At 37.6% G+C, this 26,180-nt stretch overlaps 1 protein-coding gene across 6 annotated transcripts; it reads left to right on the top strand.

Annotated features, from left to right (window-relative positions):
• Window positions 1-1,106: 1,106 nt before the first annotated feature.
• Window positions 1,107-19,347, top strand: LOC113239841. Of its 6 annotated transcripts, XM_026476984.1 has the most exons (8): window positions 1,660-1,732; window positions 3,497-3,612; window positions 3,987-4,917; window positions 8,029-8,130; window positions 9,544-9,641; window positions 9,791-10,032; window positions 17,052-17,117; window positions 19,172-19,347. In XM_026476984.1, the coding sequence occupies exons 2-7, from the start codon at window positions 3,570-3,572 to the stop codon at window positions 17,094-17,096; spliced, it is 1,461 nt and encodes a 486-aa protein (XP_026332769.1). In that variant the 5' UTR covers window positions 1,660-1,732; window positions 3,497-3,569; the 3' UTR covers window positions 17,097-17,117; window positions 19,172-19,347. The 6 variants fall into 6 exon arrangements, 4 of the variants coding, with proteins under 4 accessions (XP_026332769.1, XP_026332772.1, XP_026332770.1 ...); XR_003311217.1 differs by lacking the exon at window positions 9,791-10,032 and having other exon boundaries at window positions 17,011-17,117; XM_026476987.1 differs by lacking the exons at window positions 9,791-10,032; window positions 17,052-17,117; window positions 19,172-19,347 and adding exons at window positions 10,705-10,725; window positions 11,660-12,023.
• Window positions 19,348-26,180: the final 6,833 nt, after the last annotated feature.

The raw sequence follows: 26,180 nt of genomic DNA, 5'->3' as shown, positions 1-26,180 counted from the left end.
GGATCGGCTTCCACTATCTCTCTTAATTCATCGTTATTCACCTGTGTGGGCGGTCTTCCTCGTGGCTCGTTCTTTAAGTCGAAATTTCCATCACGAAAGCGTTTAAACCAAAATCGCACGGTGCGTTCATTAGTAGACTCCTCTCCAAACGCAGCATTGATATTGCGGGCTGTTTCTGCCGCGTTAGTTCCGCGTCGGAACTCGTATTCAAAAATTCTCGAATTTTCGCAGTATCCATCTTTCTTGTCTAAATTGAATAACAAAAACAATTGAAAGTCGATATTCAAATGTTTCAAATTTAAAAAAAAAAAGAAATCACAGAAACCATTTGAAAAGAGTTTCATTCGAAAACCTCAAATCATGAAGATTCTATGAAAATTCAAAGAACCTATTGCAATAAAACGGCAATTTCATACTTTAACCCCTAATATTAATACAAAGATCGAATGCTTAGAAAAAATTATTTCGATCCGGCCGGATTTGAACCGACGTCTTCTAGCAAACCGTGGCCGACGCTATGCTTTCCAAGTCACGGAACAAACCAGCGGACCTCACGAATTTTCCTATGTGCTAGTTGTCGGATCTTTTTTGTATTTGGTTTTATATCAGAAATTTCGATCCAGAGTTACTGAACACGTCAGTATCGTTAATCCAATTTAAAGATTCTGTCAAAGCTAGAGCCTCGTAGAAAGGCCTCAAGCGCAGGCCGGACAGTGAACGAAGCTAGCTAACTTAACTTACCTCACGTACGAGTAGTTAGTTAGTGCGGAATAGATGTAGAGCGAACGTACCGTGGTAGAGGGAGAATACCGAGATATCCCCTTATTAAGATTAACGCTCTTAATTTAAACGTGCTTGAATATGATGTTCATAGACAGAAACGTATATCATAATTAATTATATGGATATATTGTATTGAAATAAATTTAGTTATTAATTAACGTAGAATCTGATGTTGTTGTTAAAGTAAAACAAATTTTCGCCACGCCGACTTTACGCCGCCAGTCAAGTTCATCGGCGGCGGCGCGTCCGATCGACAGTTATGCCATTTGTTGTGCAACACTATTCCACGATCGCTTACTTGCCAGAAAATGAAATTTACAATAAGGCCTTGGAGGAGTTAAATGGCGTAGGATTAATAGTGAATTGAAAAAAGTTAGTTTTCAGTTTTGATTTTTATAAGTGGCTGTATATTTTTGACTCATTATTTGTCGTAGTTTTTTTACAGTAAAAGATCATGTGAGGGTGAATTATGTAGTCATGGAAAATTGTGTTTGTGCTATTTCCGACTGTTTCTATACTTAATTAATGTTATCAAATTAAATATCACAATAATTGTTATTTTTTAATGTTAATAAATATAAACGGTTCGGTACAATGACAAATTAAGTTTGTCTGCTTCGCCGGCAAAACAATCGAGGTCTAAGTGGGTGCCGTTTAGGTATCTACCTACCTATAGCCCTTCATCATTTTGGTAACTTTCGACATATAACCTAAAGATTTTTTGCTAGTAAAAAAATGACAATTTTAAGCTGATTTTACTTTAAAATGAAACTGAAATTAAATAAGATAAAAAACCGATTAGAGGGGGTACAACCCCACTCGTTTCGCTGATCCAAACAGGTTCTTGAACACTATATGGTGTTTATGTATATTTATGTGGCCTCAGGGAATCTCAAATTATACCGGTTAGGGGTATTTTTGGATTTAACGCAATATTTAGGTTATGTAGGTAAGTATAATCTTTTTAGCTCTTTATGTGAAGAGTCTCGCAGAACAATATGTCTCCGTTGCGTCTAGTCTCCTCAATTCCAAATCGTGCTCTTGCAGGCTTAGTGTGGTCACACTCTACTAACAGCAGTAGGTACCTATATATATATCGAGCCATTACCGGCGACTTAATGTAAGCGACAAACACAAATTTTACGGAAGAATAAAAATGGAAGCACATTAATTTGCTACTCCGCGAACCCAATGGAGGTTAATCTAGCAAGAAGACTGCAAGAAGACTTATTTAAATTCGAACAATATTGTCCCATAAATAAGTTAGGCCTCAACGTTTCTAAATGTATGACTATGACTTTTTCCAGAAAAATCAACTTATTTAATAATACATACTATCTACTTGGAAGCCCTATTGAGAAGGTAAATCGAATCCGGGACTTAGGGGTAATACAAAATCACAAACTTCTGTATGATGTATGAACACGTAGAGAGCATAATCAATAAGGCATCCAAAGCGTTAGGCTTCATTATGAGGACATCTCTAAATTTTAAAAACTTAAAAACAATAAATATTCTTTTCTGTGCTTTTGTACGAACCCCAAATATAAAATTTACATTAATCGAATAGAAAATATCCAAAAGAAATTTATGCGATTCTTAGATAACAAAGCTCAAGTTTGGACATCAGGTTATATCAACCGCTGCAAACGATACCATTTTCTTCCATTAGAACACCGACGTACAATAAGCGACATTTCTTACCTCAATGAGCGTTGCTCGTGGATCTATAGACTCTCCGGATTTACTTGATAAAATACAGTTTCGTACTAATACAAAAAGCCTCCGTGAACGACCATTGCTAAACATATCTATAGTTTAAACTAATTACAGTCAAAATTCCTTAATATTGCGTGCCTCTTGTGCGTTTAATAAGTGGTGTGTGGACTGTGATCTCGATCTGTTTTGTACTAGTGTAGCTGCAGTAAAACGGCGTTTAACTACAAAAATGTTTGAATGCACGTAACAATGTAGATTGCGGGTTTTGTGGTCTAATTGGCCGTCATTTACTTTTGTTGTTGATTGTACTTAGTGAGCTCAGGATACGATATTTGTAGCATCACCTATATTTTTTGTTCTATTTTATTTTTTGTTAATTTTTATATGTGGGAACTCATCGTCAGAATTTGAAAATTTATTTAGTTTTCGAAGTGACTGCTTATCTGTCAGTTCTCCGACAAGCTATTAAATAAATAAAATAAATAAATAAAATAGCTGCGCTTGTGTTTAATATTTTTTCATACAGTTAATTTTCCCACCCTCCCTCCGCATAAAATTAATAAAATAAATAGCACAAACGCAACTACAGTCACAAACACCACCAAAAATATACCGGACACGTGTTTCGCCTCTCCACGAGGCATCCTCAAGGGCTGTTGATTGCTCGACACTCGGCTCGGTTCTTCGGTCGTTCCATGTCGGTTTTTTAGTATTGATTCCTTGTCTGTGACACTGATATACAAAAAACAGTTTAGCTAACGATAAACTTGGGTTTTGCTTTAATTTTTGTTCGATTTTTTAAATTTAAATTTATGTATTGTTATACACAGACAGCTCACATATCAAACACCCCCAAAGCTAACGCTAAAGGGTACAAAATTTCTGAAATTGTACTCCTAATAGCAAAAATACACACTGCCATCGCTGCCCTTTTTTTTTTCGAAACACAAATGCAATATCACTGTGATTTTTTTAAACGTAAAACTTTTTTCAGGGACAATCACTTAGGTACCTACCTACCAATTTATTCCACATACTGATTAAGTAATTTCTTTTTTTTTTGAACTATGAATACAAACTCTATTGTGGGGTTATTCCTAAGTATATTAAGTAAGTTGTTTTACACTTCTCATACCGCTCATTTGGTACTGCATTTTTTTATTGTAATTTTGGCAAAATTTGATTAAATAGTCACATTTGATTAAATGTTAACATATCAATAACATACGCGCACACACGTTTGAAAAAATCGGCATTAATTTTAAATTTATATGTATAAGTATATTGTAAAAGTACACAAAGTTTTGTTGACACGTCGTAAATTTTAAATAAAATTAAAAACTCAATCCAAATCCATTTCATGTAATATTACAAGAAGTCTGTACAATTCCGTCAATGTAGCACCAAATACGCGTTACGTACGTTGATAGTTACTGGTGCTAGAAAAGTAAAACAAAATGTAAAACGTGACACATTTTTCACAGTTGATATTACCGAAGTACACAATATGCCAAAACAAAGTATACAAACACGACAAGGGAATTTGACGTCTAAAGGTCCAATGATACCCGAGCAGAATCAGAATAGAAGATTTCAAGATCAATGGGGTCTTTTACAGTCAGGCGGTCAGATAGCACCCAGGCAATTTCAAGCATATCCTTCACAGATGAGAGATCAACACTTCATGGAATACCAAAAGAACCCTTCCCAGTGGGCAGGCCAAGAGGGTCCGGTGCTGCTTCAACATCAGTCAGGAACAACTAAACAGGACTTTCAGAATCAGTTGGGTGCCGTGCAATCGTATGGTCAAACAGCACCTACATATTTTCAAAGATATCCGTTACAGTTGAGAGATCGAAAGAAAATTATGATGCAAAACCCAATAAACCCCTCCGAATGGGGACGTCAAGAAGATTCACACGGCCGTCAGAAAGGTTCGCAGATTCGAAGTCAGGATTATTCCGAGTATGCCCAGATGATGGATCAGGTGAACACCAATCAGATTCAGTATACAAGAAACCCTTCCCTATGGGGGCGTCAAGAAAATACGCAGATTCGAAGTCAAGATTATTCCGAATATCCCCAGATGCAATATCAAATGCAAACTTCCCAGTTGGGGCATAAAGGGCTCCCACAATTTCAGTACCAAGACAATAAAGACAGTTTACGCTCTCAAACTAATATGTACAAAAAGTTTTTACGTCAAAACTATAGAACAACCCGACGAAGACGTAGAACCGAATGGGATCAGTGGATTCCCCCACATTTAATCACAGACAGTTCAGAAACAAAAGGAACTGATGCAAGGGAAAAAATGAATTGGACTGGATGGACCGGGCAATACTCGGGGGATTTTGACATACATTGGCACCCTAATGATCCTAAATTTGATTTCACCACTTCGATAACACCATTGTAATTCATTTTTTATTAGTATTCATTCACCGATCTTCACCGGACTTTTCTAGTGCTGTGGTGATTCCAGCCTTTGGCGTAATTTTCTTCATTCGATAACAAGAATTCTCTAAAATTCACCTGTATAGATAAGTATTACTGCTCTACTTATTATATCCTAGAACACCTGTGCTTACGCAGTATTGGAGATTAAAGAAAAAGCCAACGCAAGGAACTCACAATAATCTTTAAATCTTGTGATATTTATTTTTATTGAATATCATGATGTCTTTACTACCATAACATTCATCTATTTTTGCAAACACTTCACTATTCATATAATTGTTCATACAAATTATTATTGTAAAACATGCACATTAGCGATGCGCGATTGCGAATGACTTCGATATTCGACTCATTAGTAATTGCTAAACCTGTCATTCGAATGACAGGTTAGTAACCTACTAATTTTCGTATTCGAATAATTATTCATTACTAATTTATAGATTCCATAGAGCACAGCGATATTCATGATCATATAGCCCTTTCTCTGCCGTGTCAGACGTATCTCATGTATCTCACGAAACCTAGTTTTGAGAAAAAGGTGATTAAAGTTTTTTCGTAATTTGCCTTTATTTTACGAAGATTTTATGCAATTATTGAAGAAAATATGTAAAAAGATTGGTTAAAGCCTAAGGAATACGGAGAATGTTTCAGATCTCTGAAAAAGTATCAATTTTTTAATTTATTACCGATAACATTGTTTGGCGTAACAAGCTCCCCATACAAATTAAGTCAAGAGACGTTCTGTATCTAAAGATACAGGACTTACGCTCAACACGTTTAACGCAAAATGGTTTGCTTAGTACAGGTAACTTCAAGATATCAGAAATTGGCATGATAGCTAATGTTAATGTAAATTGTATATAGTTATTAACTAATTATTGGTGAACGAAAAAAAAACTTTGAAAACTTTGAAATAAATAATTACATCCATTCATTACAATACAGTTTTGGAGTGTATTTATAAACTGTCGCATAAACGCTGTAAATTAAAACTACGGCAGAAATTAGAATAAAATCTGTACCTAAGGTTTTTCCATAGTGTGCAAGGATCAGGTACCGAGTTTTTCTGTTTTGTGCTTTCTAATTGACACTCAGTTGAGACCATGAGATGACCATTCCAACATCTGAGCGAGACGTCTGATGAGGCTCGGCATGCGCCCAGAGACGTACAATCGTCATTCTAGGGGCTTTTAATGGTCACTATCAAGAATGGCTGTTACCATACCACATGACCGATCAAGCAAGGAGAGCGACGCCAAAACTCGCGTTAACGCTAAGCCCTTCCCAGTTTTTCAGTAGCTCATCAGGATCCCAGACGTTGAATCTCGTACGGTTTCACATTGTCTCATATCCCTGGCAGGCTTGCTTTTCTTCAGGGGACTCGTTGATTTGTGTTGATGCTGTGGTCGAGGTCTTGCATTTGGGTATGGTGTTATTACATTACTGATGTCCCAATGGACCCCAAGTTAGTAGACCAGGAGCGAATTAGTTACGGCGTTAAGGCTTCGCTCAGGACACGTTCCTTTGAACAAGTTCGGATATCTGATGTCAAAGGTTCCTTCGCCAAACTGTGGGATATGTGCGACAACAGGAGACGTCTATCTTGTGATAATGGAGTGTGTTAGGAGTGAGGTGTTAAGACAACAGCTTCCGGACGTGTCAGTGATGCCTGTGAAGGCGTATCACTGGCGTAGGGTTTGGCCCGGACGCCCGCCGTACACTGGTCTTACCGAAGAGCACGTAGCCTCCCTGGAACCCCTTATCTCTCAGGTCAGTAGATACGGGACAACACACACCGGGAGAGCCCCATATCTTTCTACATTACTTTTAATTATAGTGATCCTCTCTACCGATCCTTAAGGTATACGAGAAGGGCACTATAACCTGTGCGTGCACGGGAACCTTCTAAGTTCAGGTTCTGACCCCAGATCAGCCAGTGTACAGGGTTATCACTGATTTCATCCGGCCCCCAAGAGGCTAGTGCCTCGGGTGAGCACACACACCGCAATAGTTACTTCAGCTGTACCAAGCACAAGTTCGGACGTGTATTGAATACAGCAACCTATGAGATGGTTCTGCTAAATACCAACTGGCCACCTTGGATTTAGTTTGAAAGCGTATCAAGAGGCTTACTTATGTGTCACTGTGAAGAGGCTTGTGGGCGACTCGGTTTAGTAGATGAGAAGCTACAGAGCCTTGACTACCGCCGTAAAGTTGCTTGTCGGTGTTCTACAAGATATATCACGAAGAGTATCTGATGGAATTGCAAAATTTAATTTGCCTCCCCCTTTCCATCATCAGGGGTATCATCTAGACGTAGGCTGGCGTTCCAACCCTATGTAGTTAGCAAAGCATTACGCTTCCTCATTTTTATGGCAAACGGCTATGAAGTAGAATTCTCTGCTTGCCGACTTATTCCCTGAACGCTATAACTAGAGCCTTTTCAAGGTGTTCATGCTTCAGCCGCGACCTCATCGTTGTTTTTCATCAAGTGAGATGATCTACTAAATCTTCATACAAACTCGGTCACGGCTAACTCATGTAACTTTAGTTACCGGAGACACATTTTGCTCGTCGTGTGCGAAACTTGTTGCGCTCATATATTGTAACTTAAGATGCAGTATTTCGCCATAATTCACTATGGCAAAATCAAAGGTACATGAATTGTGTGACAGCCAATTCCAAGGAACTGGTGGACAATATTCAAATAAATGTTTGATGGGTGGATGCAGTAGGTAGAAAAATACGATTTAGAGTTGTTACCCGTAACTCATGTATCTTAAGTTAATAGATATACGCCTGACACGGCAGCTCTGACATATACGAGTACATTTAACGTGTGCCGTAAACAGACGCACACTTTCGCATAATAATGAAAGGCGCGTGAGACGACCAGCGCAATGCAAAGCGAGTGCATCGCGACATTATGCGAATGTGTGAGCACACATACAAACCATGCTGCTGTGTCTGTATGGAGTTACCATACTTGTCTCATTGCACTTATGTACCAACACTTGAGACGTTTACCAATTTATGCACTGTATACAAACTTTCACAATGTTGCAGCATTTATAAACCTAAAGCAAGCTCAACGAGAACACAACGCGTAATGCTCACGTTTGATGATGATTGCGATCAACACACATATTATTGCATGGTCGGCTTTGAGTAAGTATAGTAATGCTAGCTATACAATATCTACGTCGGGTATACATTATTTACGGTTATTATAATAAACTACCAAATCAACTACACTTTCTTAACTTTAAAACAAGTTATTAAAATAATTTTATCTCTATTTTTTTCTCTTTTTCTCCTTACGTGTACTGCTGTTCTTTTGAGAATCTGTCTTCATGAGAATCCGTCTTCTTGAGAATCCGTCCTATTGAGAATCTGTCCTTATGAGAATAATGGAAAAAATCGTCCTCAAAAGTTTGTGGAATCCCATCTATTTGCCAAGTCTTAATGAAATCGGTTAACGGAAAGTGGGTGAAATGCATTCATCACCTAATTTGAGACTGTGTGTGATTAGTGATTAGGCTCAATTTACATTTCGGAGGAACGGAATGGAATGGAAGCGTCAATTTCTCCCTGCGCTTGAAGACGCCCGCGATCGTTGGAGTGCTCGTGCATTCCCGCGAATGATCGAACATTCCCGAGGCCGCGCCTTTAGTACTTCGTCGATGTTTGACGTCACGCTGCGCCTGCCTTTGCGCCACTTCCAGCGAATTCATCAGGCGTCGGCGCCGACGGCAGCTGCGGAATCTTGCGGAAGACACGCGAAGTGTTTTTGGCTCGTATCTAGTTTGTACGTTACACGATTGACCGTAAAGTTCATTCCGCCATGTACAATATCGTTACAAAAATTCGCTTCAATTCCGTTCCGCCGTTAGGACGCTCCCTTACCGCGAACATTCACCTGTACTCGTAATGTAACATTCAAGATTCGTTTTTGAGCATTACATTACAAACTACCGCCTTCACCGACGAGCATTCGCCTGTAAAGTAACATCCAAGATTCGATTAGGCTGCGATTCCACCAGAGATTAGCGAGGTAGCAAGGCGTACATGCGAGTGCCTCCGAGTGCCTTTGAGTGCGTTTGAGAGCCTGCGAGTGCCTCCAAGTGACTTTGAGTGCATTTGAGAGCCTGCGAGTGCCTTTGAATGCCTGTACCGCCCTCACCGCTGTAATGCTCGCTTTTGACAGCATCAGAGAACAGCAATTATTTGCGTTTTACGTTGAATGTTTTGATTATGTTATGTTTCGATTTTATTTTTTTTTTTTTTGGGGTGCATTGTGGTAAACAAATAAATGTATTTTCATTCTTTTTTTCAATTTGGCTTTGGCATTCTGGTAAAAGATGAGATGATGGAAAGAACGTGTGCGCGTACACAAAAGCTGGAGATGCACAATTTCACGGCCCGCACGCTAAATAAAATATTTTAAAAAAGCTCTGGAGCTTAAACTTTAAATACTCCTCTATGTATATTTCATTGATATCTCATACCTGTGTTTGATGGAGATCAGTACAGCCATTTCTATAATTTTTACCTATCCTTTACCTACTTGATTTTTTTTAGTACTGGCAGAGCTTGCGGTACTACAACGTATTACAGATATTATACTTTCAAAAATATATGCGAATTGGACTATGTAAACTGTGTACAAGGATACGAAGGTACGTAGAAATTAAAAGAAATACTCGAAAAGATGCCCACACTTTTCATCATCATTATTGTCAATCCATATACGTCCAAATATAGGGTAGAGTCCCTTATCTTTCTAAATTAGTTTTGATTATAGTGACCCTTCCGTACCGACCCTTAGGGTATACGAGAAGGGCTAGTGCCCTAGTAACCTGTGCGCGCACAGGAACCGGCCCCATGCAACCGAGAGAACGCGTCCGTCTCTGCAGCTCACCACAAACCCCAGCGAGTCCATACCCAAATCTGGGTCCACCAGAGACGCCCGTGAGGACGTATCACTGGCAGAGGGCTTGGCTCGGACGCCCGCTGTACCCTGGTCTTGGCGTCGAGCCCGTAGTCTCTCCGGAAAACCGTATATCTCGGGTCGGTAGATAGGGACAAATGTGTGTCCGGTAAAGAACGGATAAGCCTGAAATGCCTTAGAGCTTATGAACGTTCAAAAAAATATCCCATGTAGTAGTACCTAACATATATATATTTTTTTCTTTAAATTTAATTATTTTCACCTTATTTTACGTTTTTGTACACCACAACTACAAGTTAATCAATTCCTTCGGTTTTTTTGGTGTCATAATATTCTACATTAACTGTGCTAAAAGATAGGCAGTAAATAGTTTTATTTTATTTTTCAGTGCAAAACTTTTTTTTCACTTTTTTTTCTTTGATATAAAAAAAAATTATGATAACCTGAGTGGCAACCATTCTAAAATAATGTGTGTTTAAAGTAGATTTCAAAATCGTATAATTCATTATTGTATCTAATATAAATAGAAAATTATTGCTATTAATGTGCAAAAGGAGTAAATTTCACTAAAAACTAAGTTTTCAAAATTGGACCATTTTTTTTCCTGAATTGAGCTTGACAATTGAGGTTCAATAAAAAAAAACAATATTAGAAATAAATACAACTTTATTTACAATTTGTTTACAGCAAATGTTCAAACTGTTTGCCACCGACTCTGATGCAGACTCTTCATCTTCGAATAAAAGCCCTTTTTAGTAGCCGCGTATATCGTCGTTCACTTATTGTTGCAGCGGCTGCACTGGCACGGCTACGTAAGTCTTCCAAGAACCTGATCGGCTTACTATACACAATTTCCTCCTCATTATACAAAATCCAGTGGATTTAGGTCCAGTGAACGCGGAGGTCATAAAATTCCCGGTCCATCTGTCTGGGTATTTTCTATTCCAATATGCTCAAACAATTACCGCATAGTGCACAGGACAGCCGTCATTTTATAACCAATGGGATTCCCTCAGCTCCTCTGGCGCGTCTTCCATTAAATTAGGCAGATCATTCTGGAGGAACTCCAAATAACTTTGACCAGTTATGTTCCCCGGTAGTTCAAATGGCCCTATTACTTTTCCATTTAATATTCCGGTCCAATAATTTATTTTGGTACTGTGAGCGGTCTTCCTGCATAAGATGGGGGATTTGAAGTTCCCAGCTATGGAGATTATGTAGATTTAAATAGCCATCTCTTTTAAGGGTTGGTTCATCGCTCCATAGAATTTTGTTAAAAAATTGCGGGTCTTCCTCTATCTTACCTAGCATTTGTCGGCAAAAAAGTAATCTTGAAACGTAATCTCTCGGTTGGAGAGTTTGCACGCGTGTAACGTGGTAGGGATGGAATTTATTTTTATTTAAAATATCATGCACTGTCGATTTTCCTATTCCCGTGAGTCGTGTTGTTACTCTCGTCGAGGTGGAAGGATCTTGCTCAATTTCCACAAGCACTATCTGTTCGTTGTCACCACGAGGTATTCTTCCAGTATTAGTACCACCAACACCACTACCAGGCATTCTTATTTCTGAGTAACATGCATGGACTCTCATGAACACGCGGTAATCTGGGTGACAAGCATTAGCGTATCTTTCCCTATAAAGAACTGCAGCTGCATTTGCGTTGGTTCCACATTCCCCATAAATAATATGCATGTTTGCATATTCTTGCGTCGTATACTGAATGCGTGGCATTTTTATTTACAGACCCAAAAACTGACTGACTGACTTTCTAGACTGAACAGAGTCTAGAAATAAGCCGAGTCGTCGTAATAACCAAACAAACAAAGTCCAAATCAGTAAGCAAAACGATAGTCCATTAAAGAGCCAGGTCGTCGTTTCAACACTGATTGAAAGTAAATCACAACAATTGCGAACGAAAAATTGCAACAAGCACAACACATGCGATGCCGAACAAGTCGAGTGACCCATTAATTCCATGAAAACATTTGCTAGCCGACACTGACCCTCGTTATCTCTTAAAAAACAAAAGACGAGTGTTGCGGCGAGGTAACCAATAACTCTCACACGCGTGGTATATTCATGGTACATTAACAATGTAAAAATTGTTTAGATTTGATTTATGCATTCTATTGCTGTATACAAATTGTAAATAAAGTTGTATTTATTTCTAAAATTGTTTTTTTACTGAACCTCAATCGGCAAGCTCAATTCTGGACAAAAAATGGTCCAATTTTGAAAACTTAGTTTTTAGTCAAATTTACTCCTTTTGCACATTAATAGCAACAATTTTCTATTTATATTAGATACAATAATGAATTATACCATTTCGAAATCTACTTTAAAGACACATTATTTTAGAATAGTTGGCCACTCAGGTTATCATAATTTTTTTTATATCAAAGATGCTTAAACTTTGTGAAAAAAAAAAATTTGCACTGAAAAATAAAATAAAACTTTTTTTTTAAATTAAGTGCCACAGTTAGTCATACTATTTACGGCCTATCTATTAACACAGTTAATGTAGAATATTATAACACCAAAAAACCGAAGGAATTGATTAACTTGTAGTCGTGGTGTACAAAAACGTAAAATAAGGTGAAAATAAATAGATTTAAAGAAAAAAAAATGTTAGGTACTACTACATGGGATATTTTTTTGAACGTTCATAAGCTACACTATAAGGCATTTCAGGCTTATCCATTCTTTACCGAACACCCTGTATATAGGGCACGTACAGTCTCAAGACGGAATTTATTTTATTAATTTAAAAGGTAGATCAATAGCTTAAAAATAAATTAAATAATAATAGTAACAATTGAGAGCCAATTAAAGATCCTCACAAATAGAAATATAGTAAGGAATCTGCATGCACAATTTCCCTGACTTATTATACTTATAAAACATTAAAAAAAAAACGCAGCAGTTGTAAGGCTCACCAAGAGGCAAAGAACTGCTCGCTCAGTGCTTTCTTTGCCGAAATTATTCCCACTAGTTCCGTTGAGAGACCTACTGGTACTTTTTCCCATTTGTTCTGTTAATAAATACACAGTTTTCTTTACAGAACTACTGAGAATTATCTCTCCCACTAGTTCTGTGTACAAGTTTTCAGTCTAGAGTTGTACCACAGAACAAAATGGGAAAAAAACACCGGCACTTCTATCAGCAGAACGGTATAACAAAACTAGTGTGAATAATTGGACAGAACCGACAGAACTACTGCGAATCATAAATCCCGTTTGTTCTGTTAACAGGACAAATGGGACGAAAAGTAGCATTAGTCCTGTCAATAGAACTGTACAACAGAACTAGAGGGAATAAACGGAAATCACAATCGTATTGAAAAGATCCAGATCAAACATAAAATGTTAAACTCATTGCTTGCCCGCCACATAAACGCTTTGCCTGTAGCAGAGTTAGGACTAAAAGTGAATTGTTTCTAAGTACTTGAAAGAACACGCAGTGATACTTGTGCAATTCCGGACAGTCAATAGAGCCCGATGCTATTTTTAATAAACACTTATAAGTCAGTAATATCTCGACGAATTTCTAGTGGAGATGATGCTTCCTACAGAAATTGTAATAATTGGCAGAATCGTAACAGTCATTTGTTCGATAGCACGGAAAACGCATTAAACTTCTTTTGTATATTTTCAAGCCGCGAAATGTAAATCTGATAACGAGGATTCAAAATTGGGCTTGCGTAATCTAAAATATAATGTAATAATATATAGGAATATTGACTCCACATAGCATCTTTTCGTGAACGGCAGAATAGAGAGCCTAGCATATGGCGAATAATAAGTGGCGCGACTCCCGCCGCTTGTCAATTCCTACACGTCACTCGTAGCGTAGGGTTGTCACATTATTGTTATATACATACAGGTTGCACAAAATCATTAAAAAAAAAAATTCATCACAGTTTTTTTGTGTTATATTGATTTAACCTTTGTCAAATGCAGTGCATTTTGATAATTTTATGAACGCCGACTAGTGTCTCGGTTATGGAATATTCCCATCATCATGGTAATGAAACAAAGTTAAATGAGACTTTCTACATATCGATACATTAATAAATAAAAAAAGCGAGGACAGTCAAGGTCAAAGTGAAATAATTTATTTGCATGTCACAGTTAAAGCATAGAAAATACAATTTAAGTTGATAGATTATTGAAAAGTATCATGTGACTCCCTTTAAGGGCATAGCAAATTACAGAGGTGTTTTTTATAATAGATTAATAAATTTACACCAATAAAATACATATATCATACAATTCCAATACATGCATTAAATTCATTAAAAATAATAATCATATTTGTAAAATTTTAATATTACACACATTTTTGGGCAAGAAAGGCAAGTACTTCCAAAATAAAAATAGGTAATACAATTTATTAGTAGATTAGTAACTAAATGTCAAAGGAGATTTCATAACATAAAAAAAATATTTTAAAAAATACACTCTACTCTAAATTGGTCCAAATACTAATAATGTCGTAATAATGTAAAAAATAACTGATAATGTCTTTCATTATATTATTCCACCAAATTTTTATCACGGATGTATTCAGTAAAGCACCCTTGCAAATTTACCTGACTAATATAATTTTCGAAACTCGACTTAGTTGACACTGGAATAAGGCATGCTAAAACAGAACCGTGGCGGACCATTTCACCATAACTCTGAGCAGTGGCGGATTTGCAATCTTGGCCGCCATTGTCCTCACATTCTTGAGCCTACAAGGCCCCAGGCCATGTAGTCAGTGCCTGTATCTGTTCAGTAGTTTTTGAATTTATCGTGATCAGACAAACAGACAGACAAACGTATTGATGTAGTGATTATACATTACATATATGTAACATATCGATATTTTATGCATAAAATGTGCGAAAGTGATTTAGAAAGTTTATTGTTATATGATGCGGTGCAGTGCGGCCCGTCATAATGTGCTTGAGCCTTTAGAATATTTAGGTACTTTGAGTTATTGCTTGTCATCATCAGTGAATTTTTTGTCACGATTGGCCGCCCTAGGCCCAGGCCTACGGGGCCTTAGGGCAAATCCGCCACTGACTCCGAGTCAAACTTCTCTATTATATAGAGATCTCCTTAGCGTCGTCACTGCCAAAATAGTAACAATTAAAATTACAGTGTAACTAAGATTAATTGCTATAAAAGCCTTACACACACGGCACATTTTTAGCGCGCAGATGACGCACGTAGATTGTTACTTTTGTACCGATTCAAACGCATGTAAAAACGTGCATGAGCAGCGCGTTTGAAGCTTGTTTGTATCGCGTTTCACGCGCGTTTAAATCGTTTCAACAACAATAATGTCGCGTCGCTGAGGTAGGCCACCGCTCCGCCACCCACAATCGTCTGTATCGCCTACGCGCAGTTGACGCGCGTTTCACGATCTCTATAAATGTCGTCGTATATATTCGTCGCATTGTCCACAAGAAAATAGTAGACTACATAGGGCGCACTATAAGTTTCCGGAACTGGCCACTTACATAAACAATATTTAAAAAGTAATTACAACATTTGAAATAGGAACTTTTTGGCTGTAGAATACAGTTTGTTTCATCTGATTGTCACTTATTTTTACATTGTAGCGTTAATTTAAAAATTGGTTGTATGCATCACCATGGATTTAACTCGTGGAAACTTTCGTAGTATGATTTTCTACGACTTTATGTGTAACCAGATGAAGCACCATGCAAGACATCTATTTATAGCTGGTTTGCAGAATTCAGACGCGGTCGTGTGAATCTCAGTGATGAATTTCGTGATGGTCGCCCGTCCACTGCTGTGAACAACAAAAACATCGATGCTGTGTGGCGTATGATCAAAACAGACAGGCATGTGACATACCATGAGATTCGGGCATCTTTAGGCAAAGGCATGAGTCAAATACAATCAATACTACACAAACATTTGGGTGTGAAAAAGTGGATCTCACCCAATTTTACTGAATCTCAAAAAACGGATCGTTTGAAAAAGTGCATTAACGCTAACGGAGAATATTTTGAGAAACAATAAATTCATTTCTAACCATTTATAGTTTTTTTTACTTATTCATTTCGGAAACTTGGAGTGCGCCCCACCAACCATTTATTTAACTATTGACATCGGCATGCCTCCGAAGTTCGGTAATTGTTGACATGCAACCACATACACAAATGCAATACTTCCTGGACTCTTTTATTTTTTAATTTTAGTGAAGCGACGTGCTCTTGGCTCCGGTATTTATCGAACCAACAGATTATGTAACGAAGATTATTCAAGTTGATAAATTTTAGTACCTGTCTAATAAATTATAATGAAATTAAATAAGTTATTAATAATTATAAGAAATTTTTATTGATTTTACAATGAATCATAGGATTCTTCTCCATATGGACGGGAATCATCATTTGAATTCTCATTAACATTAATTATCACTTCTTGAGTACACAAATTGTCAAACGCAACATCAAGATCCAAATCAGACAATATCTTCTTTTTTGAACCCGCTCACATTCTCGATTTTAACATTTTTATAAATAAAATCGATTGTTATAAAAAATCGAATTGGAAACGCATAAGGACATCACTAATTGATTAGAAATCGAGCTGTCAAAAGTTAAATAAATGGTTGGACGGAGTATAATTCATAATAAATGTAAGCGACAGCGACTCTCTCTCTAGTCGGATTCAGAAAGTAACGGTTTTGCATAATTTAAATTATATTATTAGGTTTTTACTCCGTATTTTATATTTTAATACTTATTTTAAAACAATGAAGACAAAATTATTAATCAATATGTTTCCTTAGTCTCAAACTATTTAAATGTTTGCAACCCCTGAGGTCAAAGTCACCTCTACCACGATACGGAAACGATAAATATTTTCGCACGTTATATCGAACATTGGAGAGTATCGTTGTCACAATATTCACGTATACAATGGTAGGAAAGGGCGGTTGATCGCTGTTGCCATGTTGTTTGGCACAAACTGTACCTGTTTGTTTTATCTACGCGTAACAATACGCCGTATGCATACGGACTAAGGTAGATTTTTACCAAATATTTTGGGTTATATTAATTGTTTCTCTAGGTAACAAGCTGATTATACATAACATTTCCCTCTAACTCCAGTTTGGACACTTAACCATATGGGTGCCTGTTTCGACCCAGGAATAAGTAAACCATACACCTTTGACAGTGAGTACTACTTTTTTTAAATCAGGCATTTTGTATTAAAGCGAGGTATTTCAACGCGAGCCTAGACGAGGAGGACGTGGGGGCTTGGCGTTCCTCAATCCGCGTGATATGAATAAAATGTTCTTATAAGAACATGCGGAGAAAATTTAACACAGATCCGACGTCGACAAGCGCCCGATGGCGACTGGCAGAGCAGCGGGCAGCGCGACGTATCGTTAAACCGCTTAGCAATTTAGGACAAATGTGAATTTAATAACTAATAGAGCTTCAGTTGAAAACCAAAATTTTGGAGCACATGAAAATTATGTTTTCAGGATTTTATAAGATCGGGTAAAGTGCACACTAGTGTGTAACACGTTAGCACATTCTTTAGACAATATCCTTAGGTGTATCGTATATTTTTTGTGAGACCGTTATTTAACGGTAAATACATAAACCATTTAATCCAGCAAAACAATTTTTCCTGCTTCTCTTCCGCTGACTTGCCTTAAGAAAATGTGCAATTCGCTAAAAAAATCACATATTTTACGTACATTAATCTTATCTCCCAACACAGTAAGCAGGTAGTTCAGTAGCGGTAGAGCTCCTTGTAGAAGATTTCGTCCAGGGAAGTACTACCACCTTACCTATTACTGCCGCCAAGCAGTAATGTTCGCATTACTGTGTTCAATTTTGAAGGGTAACCGTGCTGGTGAAATTACAGGCACACGGGATTTGTCAACTTATCTCTCATGGTGACGGGCGCAGTGGCAGTGCCCCTCAGATCTTTGCGATTTAAAGCTCTGAGTGGCACTGCAACTGTTATGGACAGGCGTGTAGCTTACCATCAGGCTCACGACTTGTTCGGCCCGTCACTGGTTATTATTTTTAAAAAAATGTAGGTACTACCATAGTACAATAAGATGAGTAGGGCAACTCCCGCCTGTTCCTCGTTGTAAATGTCCACATTTCGCTCGAAGTGTAGGGTTGTCACATTGTTATATTAATTGTACCTACAGGTTGTAAACATAAATTGAAAAAAATAAGGTGTTCATCATAGTATTCTCGTACCATAATTGAAAAATTGTTTTTTTAAATTCAGTAGGTATTTACGTTATGATGTTTTTAGTCCAGCATTTTTTTTATTATACCAAACCATAGGACGAACAAGTCATGCGCCTGGTGGTAAGCGACACGCCTATTCATAACAGTTGCAGTGTCACTCAGAGATTTTAATCGCACTGCCACTGTGCCTGTCACACTAAAACATAAGTTGACAAGTCCCACGTGCCTGTAATTTCACCAGCACCCTTACCCTTCGAAACTGGAACGCAGTAAAGCTCACATTACTGCTTGGCGGTTGAAACAGGTAAGGTGGCAGACCCTTGACGAACTCTTTCACAAGGAGGTCTACTGCTACTAAAAGAATCGCGAATTGGTATTTTGATTATGGAGTATGATTATGGAACAGAAATTAACTGCTGAATAATTTTGAATTTTATGCACTCTTGTTCAAACTACTACAAACACAACAATTAACCAAGCAACCGTTTTAATTCTATAAAATTAATATCGTGAACGATGTAACACGAGTGCATCGCGAAATTATGCGAAAGTGCGTACATGGTGCGGCAGGTGCGCACACAGACGAACCACACTGCTGCTTTTGTATTGAGTTACTATACTTTTTTCTCTCATACTATGGTGCTACTGACATCGCTTTACTAGAGTTCGAACAGCAACGCGACCATCCCTTAATTTTCCAATAAAAGATTATTTATTAATATCGATTTACAACCACCATCTACGTCTGGCTAACTTGCTGTTGATGCAACTAATAATAATATTTCTTCAAAGCAGTTCCAATACGTTAGCAGCTTTAAAAATGATATTTAATATTTTTGAAACTAGAAGACGATCAGCAATTTCTATTTTTTTTTTGAGGCATTATCCATTCATCGCAATGGACAAACCATTTTATCAATTTCATGTTAAAGTGGTACTTTAACTACATAATATTATGTAATTTAAGAAAAAAATATTCTCTAATGTTCTCTTCAATTATGTTTTTTTAGCATACTTATACAACGAGGACTTATGGCTGAACAAATTCTACGTACAGCCTTTACAAAGTGATAAAGACTACATGGGACCCTTCATCAACTTTACAAACCGTAATTGACTATTAAACATGATTATTTATTTATTATCTGCCCCTATGTGGTATAATTTAATCCAAGATATGATGAAACGAAAATGTAACCTGAGAGTTTTAGTTTGTAATAATAATTTTAAATTAAATGTTGTGGATATTTGCTTTTTATTTATTAACTTTAAATTTTTATGAACACGAATGCTAAACATAATTTATATAAAATGATGCCCGATGTTCCCAACTCTTGCCTCCTTACTTAAGTATTTATATTTATGTATATTCACATTATGCTTTCAATCATAATATTATGTGACCGTATTTATAGAAATACGGTCTATACTACGGTACGGTACGGTACTGTAGAGTAATACTACTTTTTATAACTTCAATATATAAGCTACTTATACACAAGGCCTACTGCTTAAACTGCGTCAGTCAGTTGCGTGGCGCGGAACAGTGTGATAATCGCCTTACTTGACAGTTATGTCGCGCTGCACAGCTGATAATTTGAACAAGATTTTTCTGATGATATTCAATTCAAGTTGATTGAAAAAAGTGCTTACCAAATTAGTCAATTGTTATTATGTGAAACCATAATAAAAAAAACTATTTCATCGATAATTGAAATTAATAGACAAGCCATTTGGCACATTTTTCAATCGACTTGTTATTATATCAATAACCGTCAGAAAAATCTTCTTAAAATTATCCCGTGTGCAGCGCGACATGACTGTTACATAAATTGTCACTCCTCTCGCACCGCGCAGCTACCTCAAGAACCGATTCCGTTAAGTGCTAGACCTGTAATATATACCTACGTGTATTCTGAATGTGTCATGTGGCACACAGTAGAGGATACACAGACCATAATGTGCAGTATGTTGATTTGCATTCTCGCCATATTTAAGAATGTATAATCTTCTTATCGTATCGATGACATACATTATACTATTGTGGCCCAAAACTTTGCCACGCCGACCGCGTCACTAGTAGCCGCCATTAAATCCTCAAGCATGCAGGTGTTAGGGCACGCAGGGCACGATATGAGGTGGGCCAACGTTTGAGTCGCACCGAACAAGCAGTCCAGGTTAGAACCATCCGAAAAGCCCCACTTGAACAAATTGTCCTTGTTCCGATCAACCTGAGTTCGAGGCCTTCAAAGACGTCCAGATCGGCCATGGCAATTCGTGTCTAGGAGGAAGACGCTCAGAAGGCGGGACAAACGTAGATGGTATTATTTCGCGTCAAAGATTGCACCTCGCCTGAGCTGGCACAATGTATAATATAAATAATGCAAAATCATCAAAAAATATTTAAAAAATACGTTCTGTTCAATATTCTGACTAATTGTATCTAGTAAAGTTTCGCATAATTCGTGTGCACCGCGCGAGGGCAGTGACTTCGAAACGTAACCTTTCTCGATCTCTTATTTACCTATTTTTTAAAATTATGATTACGTACTAGAATTGTTATAATTTACTAATTATTTACATTAATTAGGAAAGTTAACTGGAAAAAGTTTCGTTGTAACTTAGATTTGATGCTTACTAACTTTAGGTTAGTCGAAAGTATTGCTAGAAGTACCTAGCTCCACAGTCGGTGGCTGGATCCGTACCGCAGCCTCCAGCAGCTGAGCAAAGATTCGCACGTGAGTTTCGTTTCAACTTAGCACATTTGACTCCACAACTTTGAAATCAGAGATGATATTTGCGCGCAATTCTTCGACAAAGACAACGAAAAATCATCACTGGAAATGCGACGAATTTAGTCTCCCACCTCGTCCTTATGAGCTCTAGGGCAGGCTCGTACGCTGCGTTTGAGAAAGAAAAAGATAGCAATACTTTCTGGGTTCCTCAGGCTGCGCTATAAGTTTAACACGTGCCGTGCAAGTCAATGACCTTTGGGTCAAGCAGGGTCAGGTGATTACGAATCTATGTTTACCGGTATTAAATAAAAAAATAAAAGAAATTTTTTTGTGGCAATTTTTTTTATGATTTGGGTTCAGTTTCAGATAAAGAATGACCTCGGTAAATATGGCGAGAATGATAAAAAAATCAACACATTGTATATAATTTACTTAGGTTAGGACTCAGTCGACTCTGAAACAAGAACGAACTGAAAATCTGTGTCTGCCTCGCCCGATATAGAGATTTTGCTAAGTCGTGTCCTTTTTCCTTTCACGCCACTATGCAAAGTATGAAATAACAATAACTTATTTCATAACTTTGTACATGTGTGGTTAGTATTTCAGGTGATTTTAAGACTAGCGTTAGTATTACATGACTGGAAGCAATCGCAATCAGTGGGCGAGCATAGCTGAGTTCTCACGCTCCGCGAACAAGGCTGCCACACAGGCGGCGCTTCAGTGAGGCACACCTCTTTCGCATTATTGCCGAGAAGCAACCAGCCTGCGCCGCCGTGAAAATAGCCATCCGCGTCTCCACGAACATAGCAGAAGCACAACAAAAACGCGCCAACCATATCAACACCTAATAAGCACTGTTGTATTGAACAACTTACAGTGTCACTCAGAGCTTTACATCACGAAGATCTGAGGAACACTGCCACTGCGCCTATCACCCTGAGAAGTAAGTTGACAAGTCCCATGTGACTGTAATTTCACCAGCACCCTTATACTCTTCGAAACCGGAATTCAGTAATGCTCACACTACTGCTTGGCTGCAGAAATAGGTAAGGTGGCAGAACCTCCCATGACGAATTCTTTCACAAGGAACTCTACCGCTACTTTGCTGCAACCGCCTACATGCGCTGTGCAGCGCGAGCGCCTAAATCTTCTTCGAGATGCAGGTTTCATCACAATGTTTTCCTTCACCAAAAATCTCATGGTAACCTTCATATTAAATTACGCACGTAAATTCCGAGAAACTTAGAGATGCGAGCCCGGATTAGAACCCCCGTGGGCGTCTCTGCTTGAGAGGCGGCAGGTCACAACCAGTCACAACCATCAGAAAACCTGAGATCTCCGCAACCCACATTGGACCAGCGTGGCGGCCTATGACCTAAAACCCCTCGCCTCTGAGGAGACCCCTTCCCAACAATGGGACGTACAATAGAGTTGATGATGTTGAAAATGATGATATATTATTACCATCAAAACGCCTACAGCGCATTCATTCATACTGTACGATATTTTCAACATTATTATTTCATTGTTACGCTTCATTGATTTACTATTTACAGTTATTGCTTTCCGTTATCGTGTGGTGATAATGTAAATTTAATGTCCGCCTTGCAGATAACGTTGAAATGTAATTACATAAATTCTTAATCTAACGTGAATAAATGTGTAATAAAATAAGTGTTTTTGTAACATTACATGAATACAAGAATAAATATTTAGCTAAATACTAGCACAGATTGTCTCAAATTGTTATTATTGAAACGACAATATGAACATAGAAGGCATAATAAAATTAGAACGTTCTGTCAGCTTCTGTCTTATAATATAGAGATCGATAAAAATGGATTTAGGTCCAAAACCTTTTGATTCATAAATGTGTAATTATATGGAATAAAATGTATGGGAGCCAAACCATTATGATCTTTTTATGTTATATAACCGGTAAGTGACAATATTTGTTCACTTTTATACCTGTACACGGTTGAAATACGTCATCTCCACTTGAGGTTGTTGAATAGGAGACAGCTTACATACATAGTATAACAGGACAAAATGGAATAATATTAATTGATCCTTGAATTGTAAATGCGCAATTTTTTAATAAATGATATTGTATTTATGTTTGACATGTATATTAATTGTTCCATCGGTATTAGTTGATCTATGTATAAAATATAAATGAACTCCGTTCAAGGTAACTCTATTAATATGTTTAAGCATACTAAATTAATATTTGGTATTCAAAAATAATATTTGATCCTTTTTTTTATTATTGGTATTTTCTTTTAACGCTTGATGACTTTTACAACCTGTACATCTTTTGATATTGATCTCCTAATAAATGTTGGTTGCTTGGTTGCGCCCTCTATTCAGTAGGTTAGGTTAGTATACTAAGGGTTGTATTCTAGAACTCTACTCAATGCTCAAGTCAGGATTTGAGTATGGTTTAAAGCACTCGAAATCATACTCAAGTCCCTGCCATTAGGGTCGTGTTTCCAATGCTTGTGTTGCTAGTGCAATCCTGACTTGAGCATTGAATAGAATTCTAGAATATGACCCTTAGGGTTGTATTCTAGAAGTCTACTCAATGCTCAAGTCACGATTTGAGTATGGTTTAAAGCACTCGAATTCATACTCAAGTCCCTGCCATTAGGGTCGTATTTCCAGTGCTGGAAATCATACTCAGATCCTGACTTGAGCATTGAGTAGAGTTCTAGAATACGACCCTAAAAGCAGCACGAGCCTAGCTAGAGAAGCGACCGTGTCGCGGCAGCGGCCGGCGAGTGCCAGAAGCCAATTTGCTTGCGATGTTTTGAGATCAAATTATATTATAATTAATATATTATACAAATATTTAAATAATTAAATTTTATTTTAAATGCTCATTTGTCTTAGTTTTGAGGCCCAACATATAACTATCAAAGTTATTTTGTACATGTCAATCATATTTTGCGTAGCTCAGAACAGAACATCGATTGATTTAATTTATTGTATGTCTCATAGAAAGGGGATCAATCATTAAAAAAGATGACCATTTAGATCATTTAAATATATGCCAAGACAAATGTAGTTTAAGAGGGGTGGCTAAAAAGTAATCCATAAGTATGAAATAAAAGACGATCGTAGTTACTTTTTTCAACGTCGCTGCAAGGGAAATAAATACGTTTCATTTTCATTTGTTCGAAAGGCCTTTAGCCTGTTACAAAAAGTAATTGCTCATTTTCCTTCCGACATATTCAATTGTCCATGCAAAGCGGATAGATAAGTAATATAATAAAAAATAAAGTAAGAAAGAGTCGTCTCACGCACCAAATATTAAAGAATTGAAGTCGTTCGGTCTAAAATCGGAAATGTTCAGCACTTTGTATTTCATAATCATACTCAAGATACCAATCCGCGACGCCGGTATAAAAAATCAATACTGCATTTAAAAAAGGTTACCTATTTCATTAACAAAATTCATAATAATGTTTATTAAATTCATCATACAATAAAATAAAACAGTAGGCACTTTACACAAAACTATTATAACCATGATTGTGTGTGCTATTTATATATAATGTTGAAAACTCCCGAATCCCAAACTAAGCGAAAGCTTGTATTTTGATGTAACAACCCTACGCTCCGAGCAAAGTTTTTATTTATAAAATCAAGTGACGAGACGAACAAATCGTGCGCCTGATGGTAATGTAAACACCTGTCCATAACAGTTGCAGTGCCACTCAGAGCTTTAAATCGCAACGATTTGAGGGGCACTGCCACTGCGCCCGTCACCCTGAGACATAAGTTGATAAGTCCCATGTGCCTGTAATTCCAGCACCCTTACCCTTCAAAACCGGAACACAGTAATGGTGACATTACTGTTTGGCGGCAGAAATAGGTAAGGTGGCAGTACTACCCTGGACGAACTCTTTCACAAGGAGCTCTACTGCTACTAGAAGTGTACGCATTAACGCGCCGAATAGGCGGGAGTTGCCCTACTTGCTCTTATTATTATACTATATAGGTACAGCGGTATATGTAAGCGAAGATGCTAAAAGCATATGCGTTTCTCCATTTCTGCGATTCGACATTGACCATGGTAAACAACATATTTATACAAATCAGGCCCTGTACGAGAGTACAGACGAGAATACAATGTGGATGTGGGTTTGCATCAAGAATCGGCTTTAAGCCCCTGCCTGTTTCTCCTAATTATGGATGCTCTAACATCGGACATACAGAAGGAAGCACCTTGGTGCATGCTGTTCGCCGACGATATAGTACTTGTCGAAGAGGATGCATTTGAGGTCCAGAGCAGACTGGCAAAATGGCAGGTAAGACTGGAGAGTGACCGGTAGGTAGTTTTCCTCGACATTGGCGGTGCCTCCGGTTTTACCAATATTGCCTTTGATGGTGTATCCGTACCAGGCTGCTCCGATTTTCGGTATCTCGGTTCGTTAATACAGAACGACGGTGAGATAGTCCGGGACGTTAAGAACAGGATAAGTGCAGGATAGATGAAATGGCGACAGGCCCTAGACACTATTTGCGATTGACGAATGCCTCTTAAGCTAAAGGGGTAAATATACGAGACCGTGATTAGACCTGTCGTACTGTACAGGTCAGAATGTTGGGTAATAAAAAAGGAGGATTAACGAACTGTGCATGCAGTGGAAATGCAAATGTTGAGATGGATGTGTGGAGTGACGAGAAAGGATAACATAAGGAATGAGTACGTCAGGGGAAGTACGAAAGATGCGGCAGTGACGGAAAAGATGAGGAGAAATTAGTTAGCGTGGTATGAACATGTCATGCGGAGGAAAGAATGTCATGTGACGAGAAGAGTGTTAGGTACGAATGTGGAGCGATTTATGGGGAAGGAAGGCCAAATAAAAGATGTATTGTGTGAAAGATGAAATGGATAAGAAAGGTGTGAGTATAAAAATGAAGGCTGATAATAATAATAATGTGTTTATTTCTCCACAAAAACACGTTCAGAAGGTTTTCAGTAATTTAAGAAACATTAACAGCTTTAGTAGGAGCTGGTGCCTGTTAAAGGCTTAACACCTGTACTACAAGTCACCAGTAAACATTGCAAGAGAGAAACAAAATATGAAAAATATAAAATTAAAGAATATTTCTTTTTTAGACTTATACACTATTGAACTTTAGATAGATGAATTTAATTATAAAATGTACTTTTAAACTGAAAGTAAAACTTAAATTTAAAATGAGTGTGTGTGAATGTGTGCACTTGTGTGTGTGTGTGTGTGTGTGTGTGTGTGTGTGTGTGTGTGTGTGTGTG

This window comes from Hyposmocoma kahamanoa, unplaced genomic scaffold, assembly GCF_003589595.1.
Source record: "Hyposmocoma kahamanoa isolate Upper Pololo Valley unplaced genomic scaffold, ASM358959v1 116, whole genome shotgun sequence".
Classification (NCBI taxonomy): Eukaryota; Metazoa; Arthropoda; class Insecta; order Lepidoptera; family Cosmopterigidae; genus Hyposmocoma; species Hyposmocoma kahamanoa.
This window is presented reverse-complemented; position numbering and strand designations above follow the sequence as displayed.